Genomic DNA, 18424 nt, shown 5'->3' with positions numbered 1-18424 from the left:
TCCACTTTTACTTGCTAATCGAATTCAGAAAGGTCAAAGTACCGTCTAAAAATGCCAATGTTTCCAATTCAGACAGTTTTCCACCGGCCAGGTTTTGCTAATTAAGCAACCCAAATGTAATTGTATAATAGTCCTTCAACGGTATAACACAATGTTTTCCGTCTTCTTTTGAATTCTTGTGACAGTTGTGATGAGGGTATAATTTTTCAACAGGGTGTCCTGTACTACACAACTCTGCAAGTGATGATGGGTGTCTAATTTTTCAACAGGGGATCTTTTTTTTTTTTTTTTTATCAGAAACAGGGGATCTTGTACTACACAGCTCTCCAAGTTGATAGTTCTATAATCATGTTATAGTTCATCAAGGTTTGTACCACTTAAGTACCACCAGATACAGACCTATCAGACATCAACAAATTACTTTCTTATAAAAGATGTAAAATTGAAGAACCAAAGATCCAGTACATTACACCATTACACCACCTCAGATTGAACTTGTATAACAGGGTAAGATGGAAGGTCTGGTGAGATCCCAATATAACCTAGAACCCTCATCAGCATCCCACGTCTAATAACTAAAAGAAAATGTTGCCCACACCTTGTCAGGACTGGCAAATATGTCGCATGACTTGACTTAACAAAATCCAGACAAAAGTGAGACGGCTTGCTTACTCGAGAATGTTCATTCTTTGTTGCGTGATGAGCGCTCCTTCCTCTGCCCACCAAGAATACGAGAGATCTGCAAACCTCGACTGAATGCTTGATTGAACAACATTCGGGTTTGAAATTCCGAAACAAATGGGAACCACGCCAGGAATGCAACAGGAGTGAACAAAAGTAAACCCATAATGATTTCATATCCACGAGCAAGTGTTCGAACCGATCCCCAAAACCCAGCTTTTTGGACAACAGGCTTACAAGCTTGTGCAATCTGAAATAGAAAAATTTGCCGCATGATTATTAATTAGAGAACACCAAGAAACATATATATTGTTCGTTTGTGAAAGGGTGCACATAAAAAGGGCATGAAAGAAAATTATACTGACCAAAAGTAATCCCCATCCGCTAGGCAAGAAAGCGAGAAAGCAAACTAAGATGTCCTGTGGAGTCATATTGGGGATTGCTATTAAAATGATAAGAATAGAAATGAACGTCAGGAAGATAAGGCCCTTGATTATGCGGAACACCAGCTGAAAATCTGCACTGAATTTTCGCCTCCCAACAGATACAGTCTGCAGAAATAGCCAAAGGAAACTCATTGAAATAGCCAAAAAAAACTCAACAGTTACAGTCTGCAGAAATAGCCAAAAACATATATATGGAGAGAGTAACAGTAAAGCTAAAAGTTTTCAACTCACCTTCATGACTAGTAATACCACAACAACCACAAGCCATGAAATGCCATAGACCTGAACCCAACAAAAATGAACGGAGTTGATTGTAGTTATCAGGGAAAAATAAGTAGACAATATAATGGTGGTTAATCAGATGACTAACATAAGTAGGCAATATAATGGTTAATCAGATAACTAAGAAACTGCAGAAGTTCAAAAACATAGTACCAGAACACTTTTTGTCTTTGTTATGCGTAGATGATATACAAGCCCATATTGATATATAAAGAATCGAAGAGATAATAATATCTCTGCAATAAGCCCACGTTTTCCAGAATGCCGAAGATGCTCTTGCTCTTTCTCCCACCAAGATTCCCAACTTTTCGTTGGAAGCACACCAATTCCACCTTGATTACTAATCCATTTATTCCAATCAGTCCAATCATCAACAATCTTTTGCCACTCGAATCCCGATGGGTTGAACAGGAAAGGAGCAAAAAGCCATGTTACTACCATGAACCACATCGAGACGGTGATCAACACATAAGCAAGGGCACTTCTATATTCTTGTCCGAAGATTTGGTAAACAACAAGAAGAATCAACATCTCTATTCCTTTGACAAAGTGACTGCGGGAATATAACCTATAATTTTCTGCAAATTTCGCATGAAAGACCACAAAACCACGGCCTGTAGCTCTATATTCTGCACCTCCATGAAGCAATGTCCTACCATAATAGTGGGTCTTTGTTCCCAGAGAGAATGTAAAAAAGACGGGGGCTAATTGCAATTGCATCAGTATAAATTCACTTAGGGCAGTGCGGAACCCCCTTTCTAGGCCAATTTCCATCATCATAGGCAGGGCCATCAGAAAGCCAAGCTGTACAAATGATTGAGAGGCAAGAGCAACCTGAAGAGGCTTATTGTCCCGAATAGCTGCTTGACTGCTCAGTTGTTTTTCCAACCCACTAAGAACAAGGTACAGTCGGCCATACAAGAAAACATAGACAGTAAGCACAGTCACCTGTCCGGGAAGCCAAGAGAATTATGGCAACCATTAGAAAAATATTTAATATCACTGAATGTACGGCTTCAAACCAAAATATGAAGTATACCATACCAGGGTGCTGAAGTAGAAACCAACAGTGGTGAAATAACATGATAACATTCGAAAGAAATCAAAACGATGCCCCAGCCTGTAAATATCACGACTCAGTGTCTGTTCTCCATTCCCGTTAGCTATCTTTGCCTCGAACATTGAGATTTGATTCAGACCCACATCCCTACCTTTCCCAACTTGCATGTATTCATGATGAGTAACATTTCCTTCACGTAGTGTAGAATTGAAACCTGTGAGACAGAATATGAAGATCAGACTAAAAGCTAAGCACATGAAAACTTGAACTTCACAACTTCTGAGAGTCTTGAGCGTGCCTGCAAAGATGTCCTCGCTCAAATTGATGATTTTTGAAGCTTTACTGATACCACCTCTAGTCAGGTGAAATAGTCTGTCGAACACATCTGGATGGCCATAGTGAAATCGAACCCTTGATAGGCACAAAAGATTAAGAAAGGAAATTGGAATATGAGTACAAAGAACATGTGAAAAAAGAAATGCCTAAGAAAGTAAAGTTCAACATGAACTGAAAGCACGTGAGGGCATGTGATTAAGAATTAAATTTAAGTGTGCTATACTAGAGATGTATGCTATGTTCTTTCTTACATGATTATAAGTAGCTCTACACACTTGTTAATTACCATCACATTGCGAGATGATTCATTTCTAGTTCAATGAGGAAAGAGACGATTCAATTTTTACTGAACTTAAGATTTTAGAAGATTTGCACCAAATGGGGTGAATGCGCAAAAATCCACCCCTCAAATATGGGATGCAAACTTAGCATTAAATGACAATCATGATCTTGTTCACAAGTGATTATACAGCTAAATAATAAATGATCTGGCAATAAAAAAATTCGTTACATTCTTGAGGTCGAGGCTCAGTGGGTTGCACATCAGATGGCCTACCAGGAGCACCCTTCAAACACTTAAAAAGGTCATCCTTAGAAAAGATAGTATCTATTTAATACTTATCTATCAAAACACTTAAAAAGGTCTTACAAAGGATTAGTCATTAGTAACTGTGACCAAAACTATTGTCACGACCTTATCAATGATCAGTCATGTGAACCACCATACCAAACTAGCATACGAGTACATATAAAAGCAACGTACCAAAGCATAACAATTTTATGGTTTCGCATCTTTTAAATATCAAATCTTACCTCAAGGGGTTAGCCAACAGTCTCTGCCCAATAGTTACAAAACTCGTCTCCTGATTAGACATAAACCAAGCAAGAGAAGAAACACTGCATAAAAAAACACAAGGATGAGTGTTGAATAAAATCTTGTATCTCCACGAAAAATCAGCATCCTTTCCAATCAAACTATGCTGCCTATATACCTGCCAGTGAAAATATGCTCCCTCAGTCCAAGTATGGATGGATATCTAACACCATCATGTTTCTTAAGAAATTCTTCCAGAAGGTTCCTCATTTTGAAGGCTTCTTCCATATAGTTATCCTGCAAGTATCAGTGATGTGACCATGTTGGTTGTAAGTTTAGAGAGATAGGTCGCATCATATTTCTAGCAGATGCATAAATCCATCTAGTCCCCATACCTGGTTCATATCAATTGTTTGCAGACCCTCCCCACGCGTGAAAATAATAGCATGGTTCTGATTTTCAGGCTTTCCTTCCCCTAATATTGAAGGTCCAGGAAGCTTTATCCGATAAATAACCTTAACATGGGAACACATCACATCAGATTTCAGTCAGACACGAGCAGAAAAAAGATATCCTACATGAGCATATTAGTAAATTCCACATGAGCATATACACCCTATGGATACCAAAAAAAAAAGACCAGTATTTCCAAAACATAGCTTTAAATGTTGGAAATAAGATAATAGCGCGTAAGAGGAAGTAATTAGACGTTAGAACTCCTGCTGTCGCCATACATACACAAGACTTTTTCTTTCAATAGGTGATCAAGAAAATCATGGAAGTCTTAGGTACCAAATTTCGTCCAGTTATCAAAACATCACACCGCCTACATATATATCGGAAGGAGAGAAAAAGTATAATGGTTGAATTAAGTTATATGCAATCCATTCAACAAGAAAAATGTAAATACATTACAGTGTTTCACTAAATGAGAAAGCCAATCATAAAGATTTATCTCAGGACAAACGAAAATAGAACTATTTAATATTTATGTTTGCAGGTATCTTAAAGTGGCCAAATAATTATAAGCAATTACCTGGTCAAGATTTTGAGCGGGCTGGGGCTCGGAAGAGTTTATAGACTTGGGCAAGGCAGCTTTTACTAGAGCAGAATAATACACCTTTTGATTTAGCTTCTTTTTATCTTTGCTAGGCTCTTCTACCTCATCAATGTAAGCAACACGTACAGATGGGTATCTGCAATGTGGAAATACTTCTGCTTGTTAACCATATTTGTCTAATAAAGGAATGAGAAAGAAATAAATTTGTTTCCATACGCTGCCATAAGCTTCAGAATGTCATGTGCGCGAGGATCTCCAGATCGTTTGTGGATCCCATATTTCTGGCAAGACACCACGTATGTGAATTTCATATCCGCAACTGCTTGACATTGTGCCCATAAAGATCTTTCACCTTTTGAGTGTTCATCGCTGTTAGTTTCAGCTGCCTTGTAACCTTCCATTAAATCTAAAAAATATCAATGGCCAAGTGAAAAGAACACCCATCATTAGATCAACATTCAAACAAGACCTCTGGCAGTTATCCAAATAATTAGAAAACAAGCATTACCATCATCCTTAGCCATATCTAGGAAGGCCTGAAGTTCTAAAGCTTTTCTGTAATACATCATTCCCCTAACTGGAAATAGCAATTATGTTAGGTAGACAAACAAGACAAAAAAATGTATGGTCGATGGAAAAAAAAGAAAAAAGAGAAACACAATACAATGTCACATCAATATCAAATACCAGTTCTGGTGAGAGTTTGCCCTCTATATGATGCCCAAAGTCGAAGCTCTTCTTCATGGTTCACTTCATTGTTCACGTCAAGGTTCTCACCATCAAGTTTATTTTTGAGATCTTCCTCGCTGGTGCATCCAACCCTCTCCAGGAAGTTCATCCATTCATCTGTATTTCATTGCTTCAGTAGTACGGAAATGAACTTACTATACACAGATAATCACTTGAATCATGGCATACCTGGAAATATTTTCTGCAAATAAAAGAGGATTGAAACACCATCTTCATTCTGGACTTCCAATTCATTTATAGAAAAGAGAACATCTTCCTCGTAGTAAGGAGTCAAAACACTACAATTGAGGTTACCAGATTCATATCAGTGTCCTCAGAAAATATAAAATAACGAATTCATTACAACGAAAGATTATCAAACAACATTGGGATTAACTTTAGCAAGAAAATGCCACCACTATATAGAGAACACTCGTGCGTTACTTGGGATTAACTTTAGCAAGATTTTAGACATGTGCGATCTCTGATAAAATCAACCAAATGTCAAGGAAGCTTACGAAAAGGAGAGCATGTTGCGAACTTTTGGCGCAGCAGGCATATCCATAAATAATGAATTTGAAAAAAAAGATATTCGCCTTCTAGCTTCTAAGTTGGAAGGGACATCCATGGCAGACTCCTTTACTGTTAGCAATAAAAAGAGCCTTTTGATCTACATACAAAATCGGAATAAAGTTTGAGTTAAAGACGAGAAAATCTTCAGACTAAATTTAGCAATGACAACTGACAAGGCTTGCCCACAAAACTTACCTTCTCTTTCCATGCTTCTGTTTCTGGCTCAACGGGGAAATTAATTGCACCCGCCGATGCAAATAGCTGATACTGTTGCTCAAGAGGAGTTGTCATTCCTTCAAATCTCCCAATAGATCCACCATGGCTTGAATCTAAGAGACTACGGACATAAAGGAATAACTTACAAGCTCAACATTCAAATAAAAAACAAGAACTTGAACAGTTAAGTAACAGTGAATGCACGGCATGCTTGGTAAGGACCCCTCCTTGGTAGTTAGTAAACATAGACCTAAAGAGCAACCAGATTGGTAGTTTTCACCCAACTAGATGCGCCGATTTTTCTAATTACTTGATTTGAAACGGAAAGTAACTAAAAGAACCATCATCAAAAAAAAAAAAAAAAAAAGTTAAATATGACATCAAGATAAAATTTGCTATCAGGTAAAAAAAAGTTAAATCTTACATGCAAGGATCGGTTGGAAAAGTGTGCCCATCCCCAAAGTGTCTAATTGCATTACAAAGATGAGAGATAATAAATTAAAATGCTTTACCTAGGTATCTGATCCTCCATTATATCTCGAGTAACAACCTCAAGCATGTCCTGGAAAAGAATTACAACCTGACCTCTGTCCTCTGGCTTATTCTCCATCTACGGAAAACAGGGTAATCGAGTTAACATGACTTCCTATAACAAAACTTGATTACGAGATTTGACAGATAGAATATGTCCATTGTGTTAAACTATTACCAAATATTTTATGAGTTTAACAATGTGCTCATGGAGGTTAGGAAGTGCGCTCATCTTCAGTTCAGTTATTAAAGTTTCTGCCTCTATATGTTTGTCAACTTCGGTGAATATATCATCTATAACCCTGGGATTCAAGAGCATTAGGTAAACAACAGCACATGGTAAGGGAAATAAACAGATGGAATCAGAAAAACGCCCAGCAGAACACAAGCTCTTAATATTTCTTTTTCCACTATGATTCTTTTCTTTCAGACACTGTAGATAGTGACACACAAACAAAATTTATATGAAACACTAACACATTCTAAAAGACAGAATCCATACTCTTTTTCGCGGTTCCCTTGCACCAGTTGCTTGATGATGTTACGGAAAGAAGCATAGCACTCACGTACAGCACAACACATATAGTTGTCATTATTGATTCTCTTTTTCAAATCGCGGTCCTTACCTTTGCTATCTTTGGCCATATCTAAAGCAATTGGGATCTATGAGCAAACAGAAAGGCAAGCATGTAAATATCGTGTTACCAATTAAAGAGAAGCACTACTTGAGGGGAAAAGAGAAGAAATAACAATGGTGAACACAGACCTTGCTTGCAAGTAAAAACGGAGGCCACTGAATCAAGCCCAACTCACGATCAGCCCAATATGGAACGAGCAACAAATCCATCTCCCTAAAAATTTGTACAAATTCAACAGTTCATTAATTATTATGAGCATTGGAAGATTTTTGGTAATAATCCAATCCACTAGTGCTCTTATTGAGTAGCACAAATTAAAAGATTCTGCACTGCAAAAGAATCAAAGTTATAGTGGAACACTGTTCCCTCCTAAACTTGAACCCTGGAGACAGAAACACAAAACCAACAGTATATGAATGGTTCAGCACTTCCGTTCTTCTATGTATCCTGTTTTATTGTTGTCAAAAGCCAGTGCATCCATTTCAAAACCTTTGAGACTTAACAGAGACATGATCTAGATGAGATCAAGCGATCAAATCTAACAGTTTCGAGTAGTTAACGTCAACAAAAGCATCGTTCACCTACCTGTTACTGATAAGGTCCTCCTCCCTGAAACTACTAATAATTTTGTTCCATAACTGAGCAAACTTTGCAGCCTCTTTTTCTTTACTGGGTGGAATCTGAAACAACCAGTAATTTCCGTGTCAACATTGTCCTAACGTATATGGGAAGTATCACAACCGCATATCCATGCAATAGGGCTATTCAGACACTAGTACATAACAGAATGGAATCAAAACCTCATCAAATTTCCGAGAAAAGGTCGCTTTAATTCCCCTTTTTCTGGTCGTTTCGCTTTTGTCCACCGGTATCAACCGAGCATTAAACGCACCCGGCAAAGACAGAAATCGAGACCTCAGCATACCCAACGTTCGAATCTGAAGCAACAACAACAAATTTCGTTACTTAAATAAATAAAAAACAAACACCATGAATACAAAGAGATGGACTTGGGTGCCTAAATGCGACTGCGCAGCAAAAAATTGGTGCCCCAAAACACGATAACAGTACCAATCGTGCTTGCATTAACCACACATCACTACATCAGCAATCATTAGCTATAAGAACAAGAATAGTAAGAGCCGCATACCTCCCCAAGACGGCGGAAGGCCCCATACAGACCTCCAAAAAATGTCGAGAAAATAGCATACCAAATTTGTGTATCCATGAAATAGACCTGGAAAGAAAGTACTGTCAGAACTCGACAAGGTGAACATTACAAAGAGCAAGCATTAAGATGATCAGAAACATACAAGAATGATCGGAGCCCAAAGTGCAATCACAACACCAATGTTGTTCTTTGCTGAAATTAGATAGAAATGGCATTAATGGAATGACCAAGTAAGAATTGAGTATCGACGGTCTAATTTATTTCTTGTCCTTACCTCGTGGAAAGAATTCATGCCAATCGTATGTTCTAATCCGAGCCGCCATGATTGTTTTAGTTGGACCAACTAAAGGCTTTATCTGCATCAAAAAGTCATCGCTTAATACTTACAAATTACGAAAACCATATTAAGTGCCACCAAGCAGTTGAGCGTAATACTATAATTGTAATAGTACTGTACACACTACATTCAGTAACACTGTGTAGCCAAAAAAAAAAACATCACTTAATGTTCACGTAATCAATCGTTCAACATTTTAATCACTTATTTACTTTTAAAAGAAGTTAAGGTAGGATAACAGAGACAACGAATCCAAGTTTTCGGACATTTTCGAGAAACTTTCTGATTTTGGGTTAATGTGCTTTTCACTGGCATCTGTAGTTTGACATAAAATTGTAACTGGAGGGATACAACTTGTTAGAGCATATCTTAGCTCGTCAATCAATTTCCAACCATCATCACTTCAATGGATACGATTAATACCTCTATGTAGTAGCTGAATGCTATCTTCGTTAGTATAAGAAGTACCCAAAACATAGTGTACCTGGTGGCCAGAAAACGATCAAAACATTAAAGCATAACATTCTTTGACTAAAACATCACCAAAAAACCCATATATTTTTTCTTACTTGAAAAGCGAGAAGGAGCTCTCATGCATTCCCCTTCCAACATAGAGCCGGGGCTGGAAAAAGAAGGAAGTTTAGAGTCTTTAGAGTCTCGGACATACTCTCACAAATGACATAAAAATAATGCAAGCATCTTTATATATTTAGAAGAATAAGAAATAGGCCCACACAACCTAAGAAATTAAGACTTGATAGTGCTCACCTGAGACCACCACATCATAAGCATCACAATCTTGTAGTTTGAGCTTTCAAGAAACCGCCTAACGAAAGGAAATAGAAACAAAACCCCAGCGAGCATATTTGGTGACAGGTACACAACAACAGCCAAAATGTATAGCGTGGGTGAATCATTACTATTTCCGAACCACCTTCTGATGGCTTGAGCAAATCCAGGAGGGTTCTTCCAAGTATAGGCATAAGTTACAGGCAAAACAATCACCCATGCAACAGCTGACAAAAACTTTAGGATATATCTAAGCTTAACTTGGAAGGACATACTCTTCATTGCCTTCCAGCTGAGAACTATATCAAGGAAAGCTGGAAAGTGAAATAAATGATCAACATATAAGTTCATGACGTTAATCCAAAAAAAGCCTATTATGTATTTCTTTGACATCAAAATATACTAATACAACAGATGCTCCTGGGTAATCTATGTCATCATAAGCATATTACTGTTTAAAAATACATTTTAACATTTAGATAAAATTGAAAGCCTTACAATGATGTGATCTAAGTGAGCACGCTGATCAACAAGGTGATGTAACATCTAACATGGGCGGATAGGGCCACAGCGGTGTAACAACTAACAACAACACTAACACCTCACACTCACCCCTTGTCAACACCACAAATATGTAGACGGATCCCTCTAGATAGAGTAATTTATAGACTTCGGCTCATCTTTCCAGGGACTAGCACCCTGCTTCTATGCATCCTCCGTATTATCCTCTTTCCAGTAACTAGTACCCCACTTAAAAATGGAGGATTCCCTTGCTTTCTCTCATCTGCGCAAAGAGCTAAAATACTATCGAGCATATAACACTTCCCAAGGAACTTGAGTTTTTATATTTTTATTTTGTTTTTTGTTTTTTCTTCTAGTAAAGCAAAAGCTGAATCAAACAACTGGAGAAATCGGTGACCGGGACATAACTATTTAATATTTCTGTGCAAAGTGTAACCTACATGGCATTGCATCTATCTTGCTGATTGATCAACAAGTAGACATATTACCTAAATGTCGTATATTTTCTGCTGATGTGTTGGCTTATAAGCTGGTGCACTTAGTGATAAATTACATAGAGGTCTTTGGTTCCAGATAAATTTGGGTGGTTATACCATGAATAGAAGGGGTTGCCCTAGCTTATAAATTGTATAAATTTAAGGATGTACTTTTCTGAGTCTTTAGGGAGATAAGATAAGGCTGACGTCCACCTCCATTGTCAACCCATAAATCCATAAACTTGCCCACTTTGTGATTATCTTGCAGAACTAGCTCATTCCAATCAACATTCCCAATAGATTAAAACAACACTACACTTATTACAAACGATAGAAAGCTCATACACTGCCTTGAAATTTTTCAATATATAGCGCTCTAGCTACTGATGGTTACGTACCACCAGCGGTTTTGAGTTGGGACCTAATTTTAGGAAGATCCGAAAACATCAACTTAATACATCTTTGCACACTCCAGTTTCAGGCCCACATGGAGAAAATCCAAAGGTGTGAGGATAGTGTCTGCAGTGCATACATCATACTCAGCTAAAAGCATACCATCTCAGGACTTATACTTACCAAAGGTAAAAATTTTAATGGAATGGCCAACACACGTGATCAAACAAATATTGGTTCGTTTAAAAGTTTATGAATGATGTCATCTAACCAAGGATGAACTACAAGCTACATGCTCAGTAACTACCTAATCCGACTATTCGACCTGATCATTGTAGGTACTTGCCAATGCTGATCAAAACAAATCAGCGAAAGGCAAAAACAGAAGGCTAAAGAGATAATATGTGATTAACAAAGCACAGTTGCCAAAAAATGTGAAGTACATTGTTTCTATTACCTCCTCCAAGCTTTAATATTGCAGCAGTTATAAAGACACTCAACACTTTCTTGAAAACATCACCCTCAAAAATAGCACTTGGGTCACCCGATCCATTCCATGCGACTATAATCATGACCTATGTGAAATTTAAAAATGAAATTCAGATGTAGGTAAGAGACCAGAGCAAACCAAACAGCAGCGAAGGATCCTTACTTGTAAACACAGAATGAAAAAGCTCCACATCCTATCAAAGCTTCTATAAACGTGCCAAAATGAGCGTATCTCAACAAAGTTTATTTTGCCAACCCATCGACTCCCAGTAGACGTTCCAGCTTCCTGATCAGAAATATCAGCGATAAGCAAATGCACCACTTACGTTCACAACACTTTGACAGAAATGTATAGAACTACATCCTAATTCAGATCAACTTTGTAATTTTTCATAAAGATAAATTAGAGGTCGTCAAAATAATATAACGCCAAAACATGAAGTTCAACAGGAAACTCTCATTTACTTAATAATATAACCTAAACAGAAGAGTAAACATGTTTCTCACCCCACTTTTGGCAAGTCCTGGTAGAGGCTCACAAAAGAAATCTGAATCAGCCCTCATTGGCCAACCTAGACGGAAGCAATCAACTGACCTACAGTTTTATGTAAATAAATTTATTCCGGAGCAATAAAACACTAAAAAAAGTGCAGCAATCCTGAGGAACTATAATATACCAAAAGTACTCATTTAAATCATCGTAGTTCCTCCATTGAGAATGCTTGGATTTTCCTTGTTTGCTCCGTTCAGCTTCCTACACATCAAACCACAAAACCCCGGATGTGGACAAGTTAAGTGGTGTTCATAAATAATATCTCAGATATAGGAGAACAGAAAGCTAAGTAAAGAGAAAAGAAGAGGCATGCAACACCTTGGCGATTGTATCATAAATTGGAGTTACAACTTTGTTTAAGAAAGCTTCCTCCTCACCCCCATAAGCTGGCTTCACATTTTCACCAGTCATGGGACTAACATTCCCAGCAAGCATACCATAAAGTTCAAAAGCCATCTGTAGAATTATTAGGTGAAGTGATCACAAAAGACAATTACAACAAAGCTAATAGGAAATTGAGCAGGCAAAAAACACTACTTCATCCCACATGAGACAAATAATCATGAGCGTCAGTATTTTAAACCAGTGATGCTAAGACGTACATGATGATATATATAGCAAAGGCACTCGGGCATGAATCTTAAGTTGGCAGCTTCGCCCCATATGAGAAGATAAAGACTCATGTAAAGTAGTTTGCGCTGCTGAACTTCCTGTTGTATAGTCGGCAACCTGCATTATGACAAAAAAAAGGCAGAACAAAAGGGATAAAGGACAAGCAAAGAAAATAAAAAAGAGATAAAACAAGACATATTTAGACCTAAACCTTATTAATATATATTAAGCAATATGCTATCACTGGGACTCTACTACAAATTGATCGCAAGTAAGAAGATAACTGTGAAACCTCACCAGAGACTACTCTTCCTATCCAGATATTTACACCATTTCTTGTAATTCTTGAAGAGTTTCTTCATCACTTCAGTTAGTGCTCGCTCATCCAGCTACAGAGAAAAAAATACACCAGTAAGGACAACCGAAATCTGTTAACTCAAAAGCAAACAACTTCTCATTCATCGGAAAAGAAAAAAGGTGATACCTTGGGTTGTTGATCAGGCTTTGGAAATTGCCTTATATGCACATTAGCAAGTAAGAGTATCAAGTGTTCCCGTTGGTTGGCCACATTATCTTTCTGTCAATTCGTGAGGATAAAAAAAATTATGAGCCTCAAAAAGTTTGAAGTAATAAAGCAAGTCTTTGGTTCTTTTATCATATTTTTGTGAATGATGGCCTCATTCATAGGTCAAAAGCCAGACTCTTTCTAGCAGAAGAATTAAACAAAGTGTCAAAGAAGAATTATGGCTTGCCATATAGCTGCAATTTCATGATTTAGTTCACATGACAAGTGACAATAATGACTACACGTCCTCAACTTTTCTTTTACGCAACCCACAACTGAAACTTGGTTATATACCTGAAATCCAAACATAGCTTGAAGCCAGTCTAAAATGTCTTCATTCTTCTTGGTCCCGGAAGGCCATGGCAGACCCCTTGTGTTACGAAGTGCATATACAACAGCTTGAATCTGGCATTTGAAACGGAGAGTAATGAATCATCGTCACTTGAAGTTGAAAACCAGAATAACTAGAATAAAAGCAAATGGGAACACACATACACCAAAAAGAAAAAACGGAGCTCCCACACACACAAACCTCGGGATATCTCATAATAGCCTGATTCACACTATCAGGGTCAAGCGGAAGAATATTGTAAGGCACATAAATCTGAGTCTTCTCTTCAACCTTAGTATGAGCTTCCAGAATCTACAAAAAAAAAAAGATGCAGGAGTTAAATAACCAATATATGAGGGTTCAACACCGGAATTTCAGTATCACCTGCTGTTTCAATAAGCAAAATACATGTAGGTCAAAGGACTGACGTCAACCAAAATTCAAAAGTTTTAAATGTTAAATGGCTTCACCGCATCATCTACTTCAACAGCTTGAGTCAGATTCACAGCCTTCAGAACCTCAAAAAGGACAGCAGCCGTTTGATATGCCTTAGTAAGTTGTGCACTGAATAAATGGCAGAAATAGTTAAAAATTTCAGAATATACAACGATAGATGCATACTGTCTAAGCAAGACACTGGAATTTATTGAAGAAACTCACCGATCAGCTTTATCAGCAGCTTTCTGCAGCGCTTCAATATATTTTTTGTAGTACTGCTGATAGAAACTCTGCATCTCACGTGCATCACTCTTTTTTACTCTCCCCATTAAAGTGGGATCATTTTCCTGAAAGTAAGTGACGAAGTGAACTGTCAAAATAAGAAGTTCAAGAACATATATATATATATGGCTTCATAGCGTGCAACTTTCAGAAAAAGTAACATACGATACAACACGCAAAAGATCTCTTGGCTTCGGATAAAAATGCAAACTAAATCAAGCTGTGTTTGGTACTTGATTGCACTTAAGTTCCAAAAAAAAAAATGGATACATTTGTGGAAACAATAGCGCTGTCTGTCAGTTTGTAATTTGAATTGCGTAGAGATCAAGCAGGTTTCTCTTCCCCCCACCACCTACATTTTTTTAACGAAGTAATAGGCCTGACTGTGTCCAGAAGAACAGAAGTCCTAGTAAATCTATGATGACGAGCATAACATATGCTGCTCCCCTCTAGCATTCTGGTTTTATGCAACGCTCACTATTTGACCTGAGTCACCTGACAAAATGTAAATAGTAGCTTCTCTAGCATACGATCATCACTCCCTCTTCTGGTTGTAAGATATTTTTTGACGGCTAATCTTCCAATTATTGGAGCATAAAAAATGGGAAGTAACGGATAAGCTAATAGTGAATTTTAATTGTATAAGTACATAAATTCACATAAAAGAAGAACGCTCACCCTTTCTAGACGCTGTAGAAGAGCAGTCTTAAATTGGCGAACACCTCGTCCACTTGAAGTTGGATCCAACCTGTGAGCTTTCTCAAAGGCATAAAATCGGCCTATTTACAACAACAAAACCCATATCAGGTTCTCCAAACAATAAAAAATAAGAGTAACCCTAAAAGCAACTATGAGGACACTAATACACATGATCAATGCAACACTACTGACTTGTACATCGCATCAGCAATTAAAGAATAAAGAAAAGATGCTTTCCATGATAACTTACTTTAGTGGTTCTTTTAAGAGTACATTCAGCAAGTCTAATTTATTGTATCATCTAACCTATTCTTGGTCTTCTTGTGAGACTATACTACAGTGCAGACCAGGACCTAAACACATAACTAAGAGGGAGATGAGATAGCAGTGACACAGAGCAATTGTGAGTTTAAGCTTTTCTCTTCCTTGAATTTATCGGATCAATCTCTTGCCAAAGGTCACTAACTTACTTAAGAGCCATGCCTTAAGGATGTGTCGCATGCAGTTATTTCAACCTCCACCTCCCCTTCTGTTGAGTGGTGGTGGTGGTGTTTTGTTCTTTACTAGTGTAATTTACATGGATATTTTCACCCGCCATCCATGTCAAACTTCAATTCCGATTATTTTACCACATAATCATCTCAAATATGCTTTTATTAAACTTAGCCACTCCTATCTATAACAATATGAACTACAAATTCCATACATCAACACCAGATATACATCATGGAAATAGGAAAATAATATACATGAGAAAAAAGAAACACACTACTCTTTCACAGCCTCTCCTAATACTATGTGTATACCGTAGATAAAGCCAAATGAAGCCCACCATTTCCCAATTGTTTCCAACATTTAACAACATTCAAATCAAACTCTACTGGTAAGTAGATTTTCAAGCTTATAAAAGAAACCGATCAGTAACAGCAAACTTGCAAAAACAAAAAGATCTACTGAAAAATCCCCAAAAAGAAAAAGGACACTTACACAAATAAGCAACTCTAGGGTTACTTGCTTCAACTTCATTAGCAACACGAAGGATTGGAGCAATCTCAACAAGAGATGATGGTACAACCTCACTATCAAAGATCGATTCACCAAGATTACCAGCAGTCTGAGTTCGCATAATCCGCCTTTGCGGTTGCTGCTCAGTATTCCTTCTTGAAGAAGACATCTTCTTCAAATTTTTAATAACCACTCAAAACAAAACTCTTCTTCTTCTTTAGCTATTTAGCATACTGTTACTGAAAACAAATAAATCAGATGAAGATTTAAGTTAGATTGCAAGTATGTTTCAAATCACCATTAAAATCCTTAAGAATCCAAGAGAGCACCTGAGTGTGAAGCAGTAAAACCCTAACTCCTCAGTATTTTTAATTTAGAGAGAGAGAGAAATAGAGAATGGAACAAAAAAAAAAAAGCTAAGTAGAGAGAATGAGAGAGACTTTGAGCTAAACCTGTGAGAGAAGGAAAGCTATATGGGGAGGAGTGAAAAAGTAGAGAGTATGAACAAAACAACAAAAAAAATGAAAACTTACTTATTTTGTACTGGCTAGTGGGTCTGTAACTGTGGTTGAGTGTTCGACAATTGGTTTTCGTTTAACCTGTCTATTACGAATATGCCATTTCATTTCAAAAGATCTTTATTACTGTCAAATACTGAAACACCCTTTGTTTGGATCACACTTGGCAATACCTAGCATTCTGTAGTTGAGATTTTTAAGCCATTTTATTGGATGAATGAGGGTTTTATCGTCAAAAGGGAAGCGAATGATGCTTTCTAGCCTTTGAGGGTACAACAATGTAATACATGAGGTTATCAGGGGTGTAATCAGATGATGGCATAAAAGCAATTCAAATTTCAAAAAAGAGAATTTATTCTCGGAAATTAAAAGCAGCGGATTAATTACTGGCTACCCACCGTTTCTACCCTGATTGGAATCAACTTATTTACCATGGTTGGCATCGAGTAACTATCGACTTCTTTTTTTTAGGCGTACAGACAAAAGGTGAAAGGAAATTTTGCAAGTCCTTGTAGTCTTTCATTTATGTAAAGTCTTTCTTTTTCAATGTACAGGAATTTTCCTTAGGGCGGTGGTGTTTGCAAAAAGATTTACGTGGCCGAATAAATGAGCTAGACTTTTGCTTTGCTAATGACGTGTCAGGATTGCTTAAGTTGTGTATTGGTGTGACATCTTAGCTTAACTTTTCACTTAAGAAGAGTTATTTATGACCGGAGTGTTTGGCTCTTTTTCACCGGGAGATATCCAATTAAACTAATTATCAATCGTAAACAATGAAGTAGACAGTAGCAGATTTAATGCTAATATTTTGGGAATATGTTTTTTTAGAGAACTCCGTATGCCTATTAAAAATGAGTGTATTCTGAAATATTAATTATCATTATTTGTCGAACATAATTTTCAACGTTTGAAAGTTCGTTAATTTTCAACAACTCATTTTCAAAGTAGTAGATGATGACGTTATAGGCGAGCATATAAAACTTTGTAAGAGGAACATATGTCTAATATATTATCTCTAAACCTTTTATCGTGTAGATTTTATTTTTTTTTAAATAGCTTTAAAATGTGAGATAGTGTAAATTACCGTGCAAGTGGATCCTCCCTCTTATTTAAAAAGGGTAAAATTAGTTTACTTATTTATTCAAGCATGAAAATTATTAAACTATTAAAGCACTATTACAAGAGGTATATGATACTTAAAAATTCATCAGTTACATTTGGGTTGGTACGCCATGAATTTATAGCAGCATGACATTCGAGCAGAATGTGAACAACAGTCTTTGAGGCAGAGTTGCAACGGGGGCTGATATTGGAGTTGAGCAGGTGGCTATGGTTTCGGGCATCGAAGGTCGAAAAGTCTCCGGTCAATGCTTTCCACAAAAAAAGTTATATTTTTGATGGACACAACAATGTCTATAGGAACTTTGATGGGGGTAGAGGGATTCGATGCAATTGATCTGAGGTTGCAGTCACACGATTGTATCTAGATGTTTTTGTGTACTGCCCGAACAATACTTGTTCACCTCCCTTTGCTTTTACTTGATCCATAACTCATCGCCAACGTGTACTGGTTACGCCAAAGAAAAAAATGTAACCAAGGTTACAGGTAAGTTACAACAAGACTAATATCATTATATTACACTTTATAAATGAGGAACCAACACGGATTGTAGTGCTAATCGATACGAAAGATTGAACCGAAAACAATAGACCAATCTAACTAATGTGCTTTATAGCTAAGACAAGTAAAATGTGCTTTATAGGATAGCACTTACAAAACTAAGCGATACAAAGATTAACTAAATAAAGAAATGAAAACAAAGGGACCTAAACCAAGTTACCAAAACAAAAACAAAAAAAATGACAGATTGAGAAAGT

General features: G+C 37.1%; 1 protein-coding gene across 2 annotated transcripts; it reads right to left on the bottom strand.

Moving 5' to 3' along the window:
- Positions 1–325: 325 nt before the first annotated feature.
- On the bottom strand, positions 326–16498 carry LOC113287367 (callose synthase 3-like). 2 transcript variants are annotated; one of them, XM_026536103.1, is made up of 43 exons: positions 16358–16498; positions 16011–16267; positions 15003–15103; positions 14265–14389; positions 14075–14168; positions 13806–13916; positions 13568–13678; positions 13193–13285; positions 13006–13097; positions 12699–12825; positions 12415–12552; positions 12221–12297; positions 12051–12138; positions 11707–11829; positions 11512–11629; positions 9643–9977; positions 9444–9496; positions 9298–9358; positions 8812–8893; positions 8680–8729; positions 8517–8603; positions 8167–8304; positions 7952–8046; positions 7495–7579; positions 7231–7391; positions 6907–7030; positions 6710–6807; positions 6177–6318; positions 5927–6078; positions 5598–5707; positions 5367–5525; positions 5188–5256; positions 4896–5085; positions 4656–4815; positions 4015–4134; positions 3798–3916; positions 3619–3702; positions 2768–2880; positions 2454–2683; positions 1563–2357; positions 1359–1409; positions 1047–1232; positions 326–931 (listed from the first exon to the last, which is right to left on the bottom strand). In XM_026536103.1, exons 2-43 carry the CDS (start codon positions 16195–16197, stop codon positions 683–685), a joined length of 5883 nt encoding a protein of 1960 aa, XP_026391888.1. In that variant the 5' UTR covers positions 16198–16267; positions 16358–16498; the 3' UTR covers positions 326–682. The 2 variants fall into 2 exon arrangements, with proteins under 2 accessions (XP_026391888.1, XP_026391886.1); XM_026536101.1 differs by having other exon boundaries at positions 2454–2880.
- Between the last annotated feature and the right edge of the window lie 1926 nt (positions 16499–18424).

Source organism: Papaver somniferum, chromosome 6 (assembly GCF_003573695.1).
Source record: "Papaver somniferum cultivar HN1 chromosome 6, ASM357369v1, whole genome shotgun sequence".
NCBI classification, from domain to species: domain Eukaryota; kingdom Viridiplantae; phylum Streptophyta; class Magnoliopsida; order Ranunculales; family Papaveraceae; genus Papaver; species Papaver somniferum.
The sequence above is the reverse complement of the archived record's forward strand: the minus strand, read 5'-3'. Positions and strand labels throughout refer to the sequence as shown.

Coding starts and splice junctions, on each gene's coding strand:
- LOC113287367 (XM_026536101.1), bottom strand. CDS start 16,197: ATGTCTTCTTCAAGAAGGAATACTGAGCAGCAACCGCAAAGGCGGATT. Junction 8,730..8,811: donor GCATGAATTCTTTCCACGAG/GTAAGGACAAGA, acceptor ATCTAATTTCAG/CAAAGAACAACATTGGTGTT. Junction 8,047..8,166: donor TTTCTCGGAAATTTGATGAG/GTTTTGATTCCA, acceptor TGGTTGTTTCAG/ATTCCACCCAGTAAAGAAAA.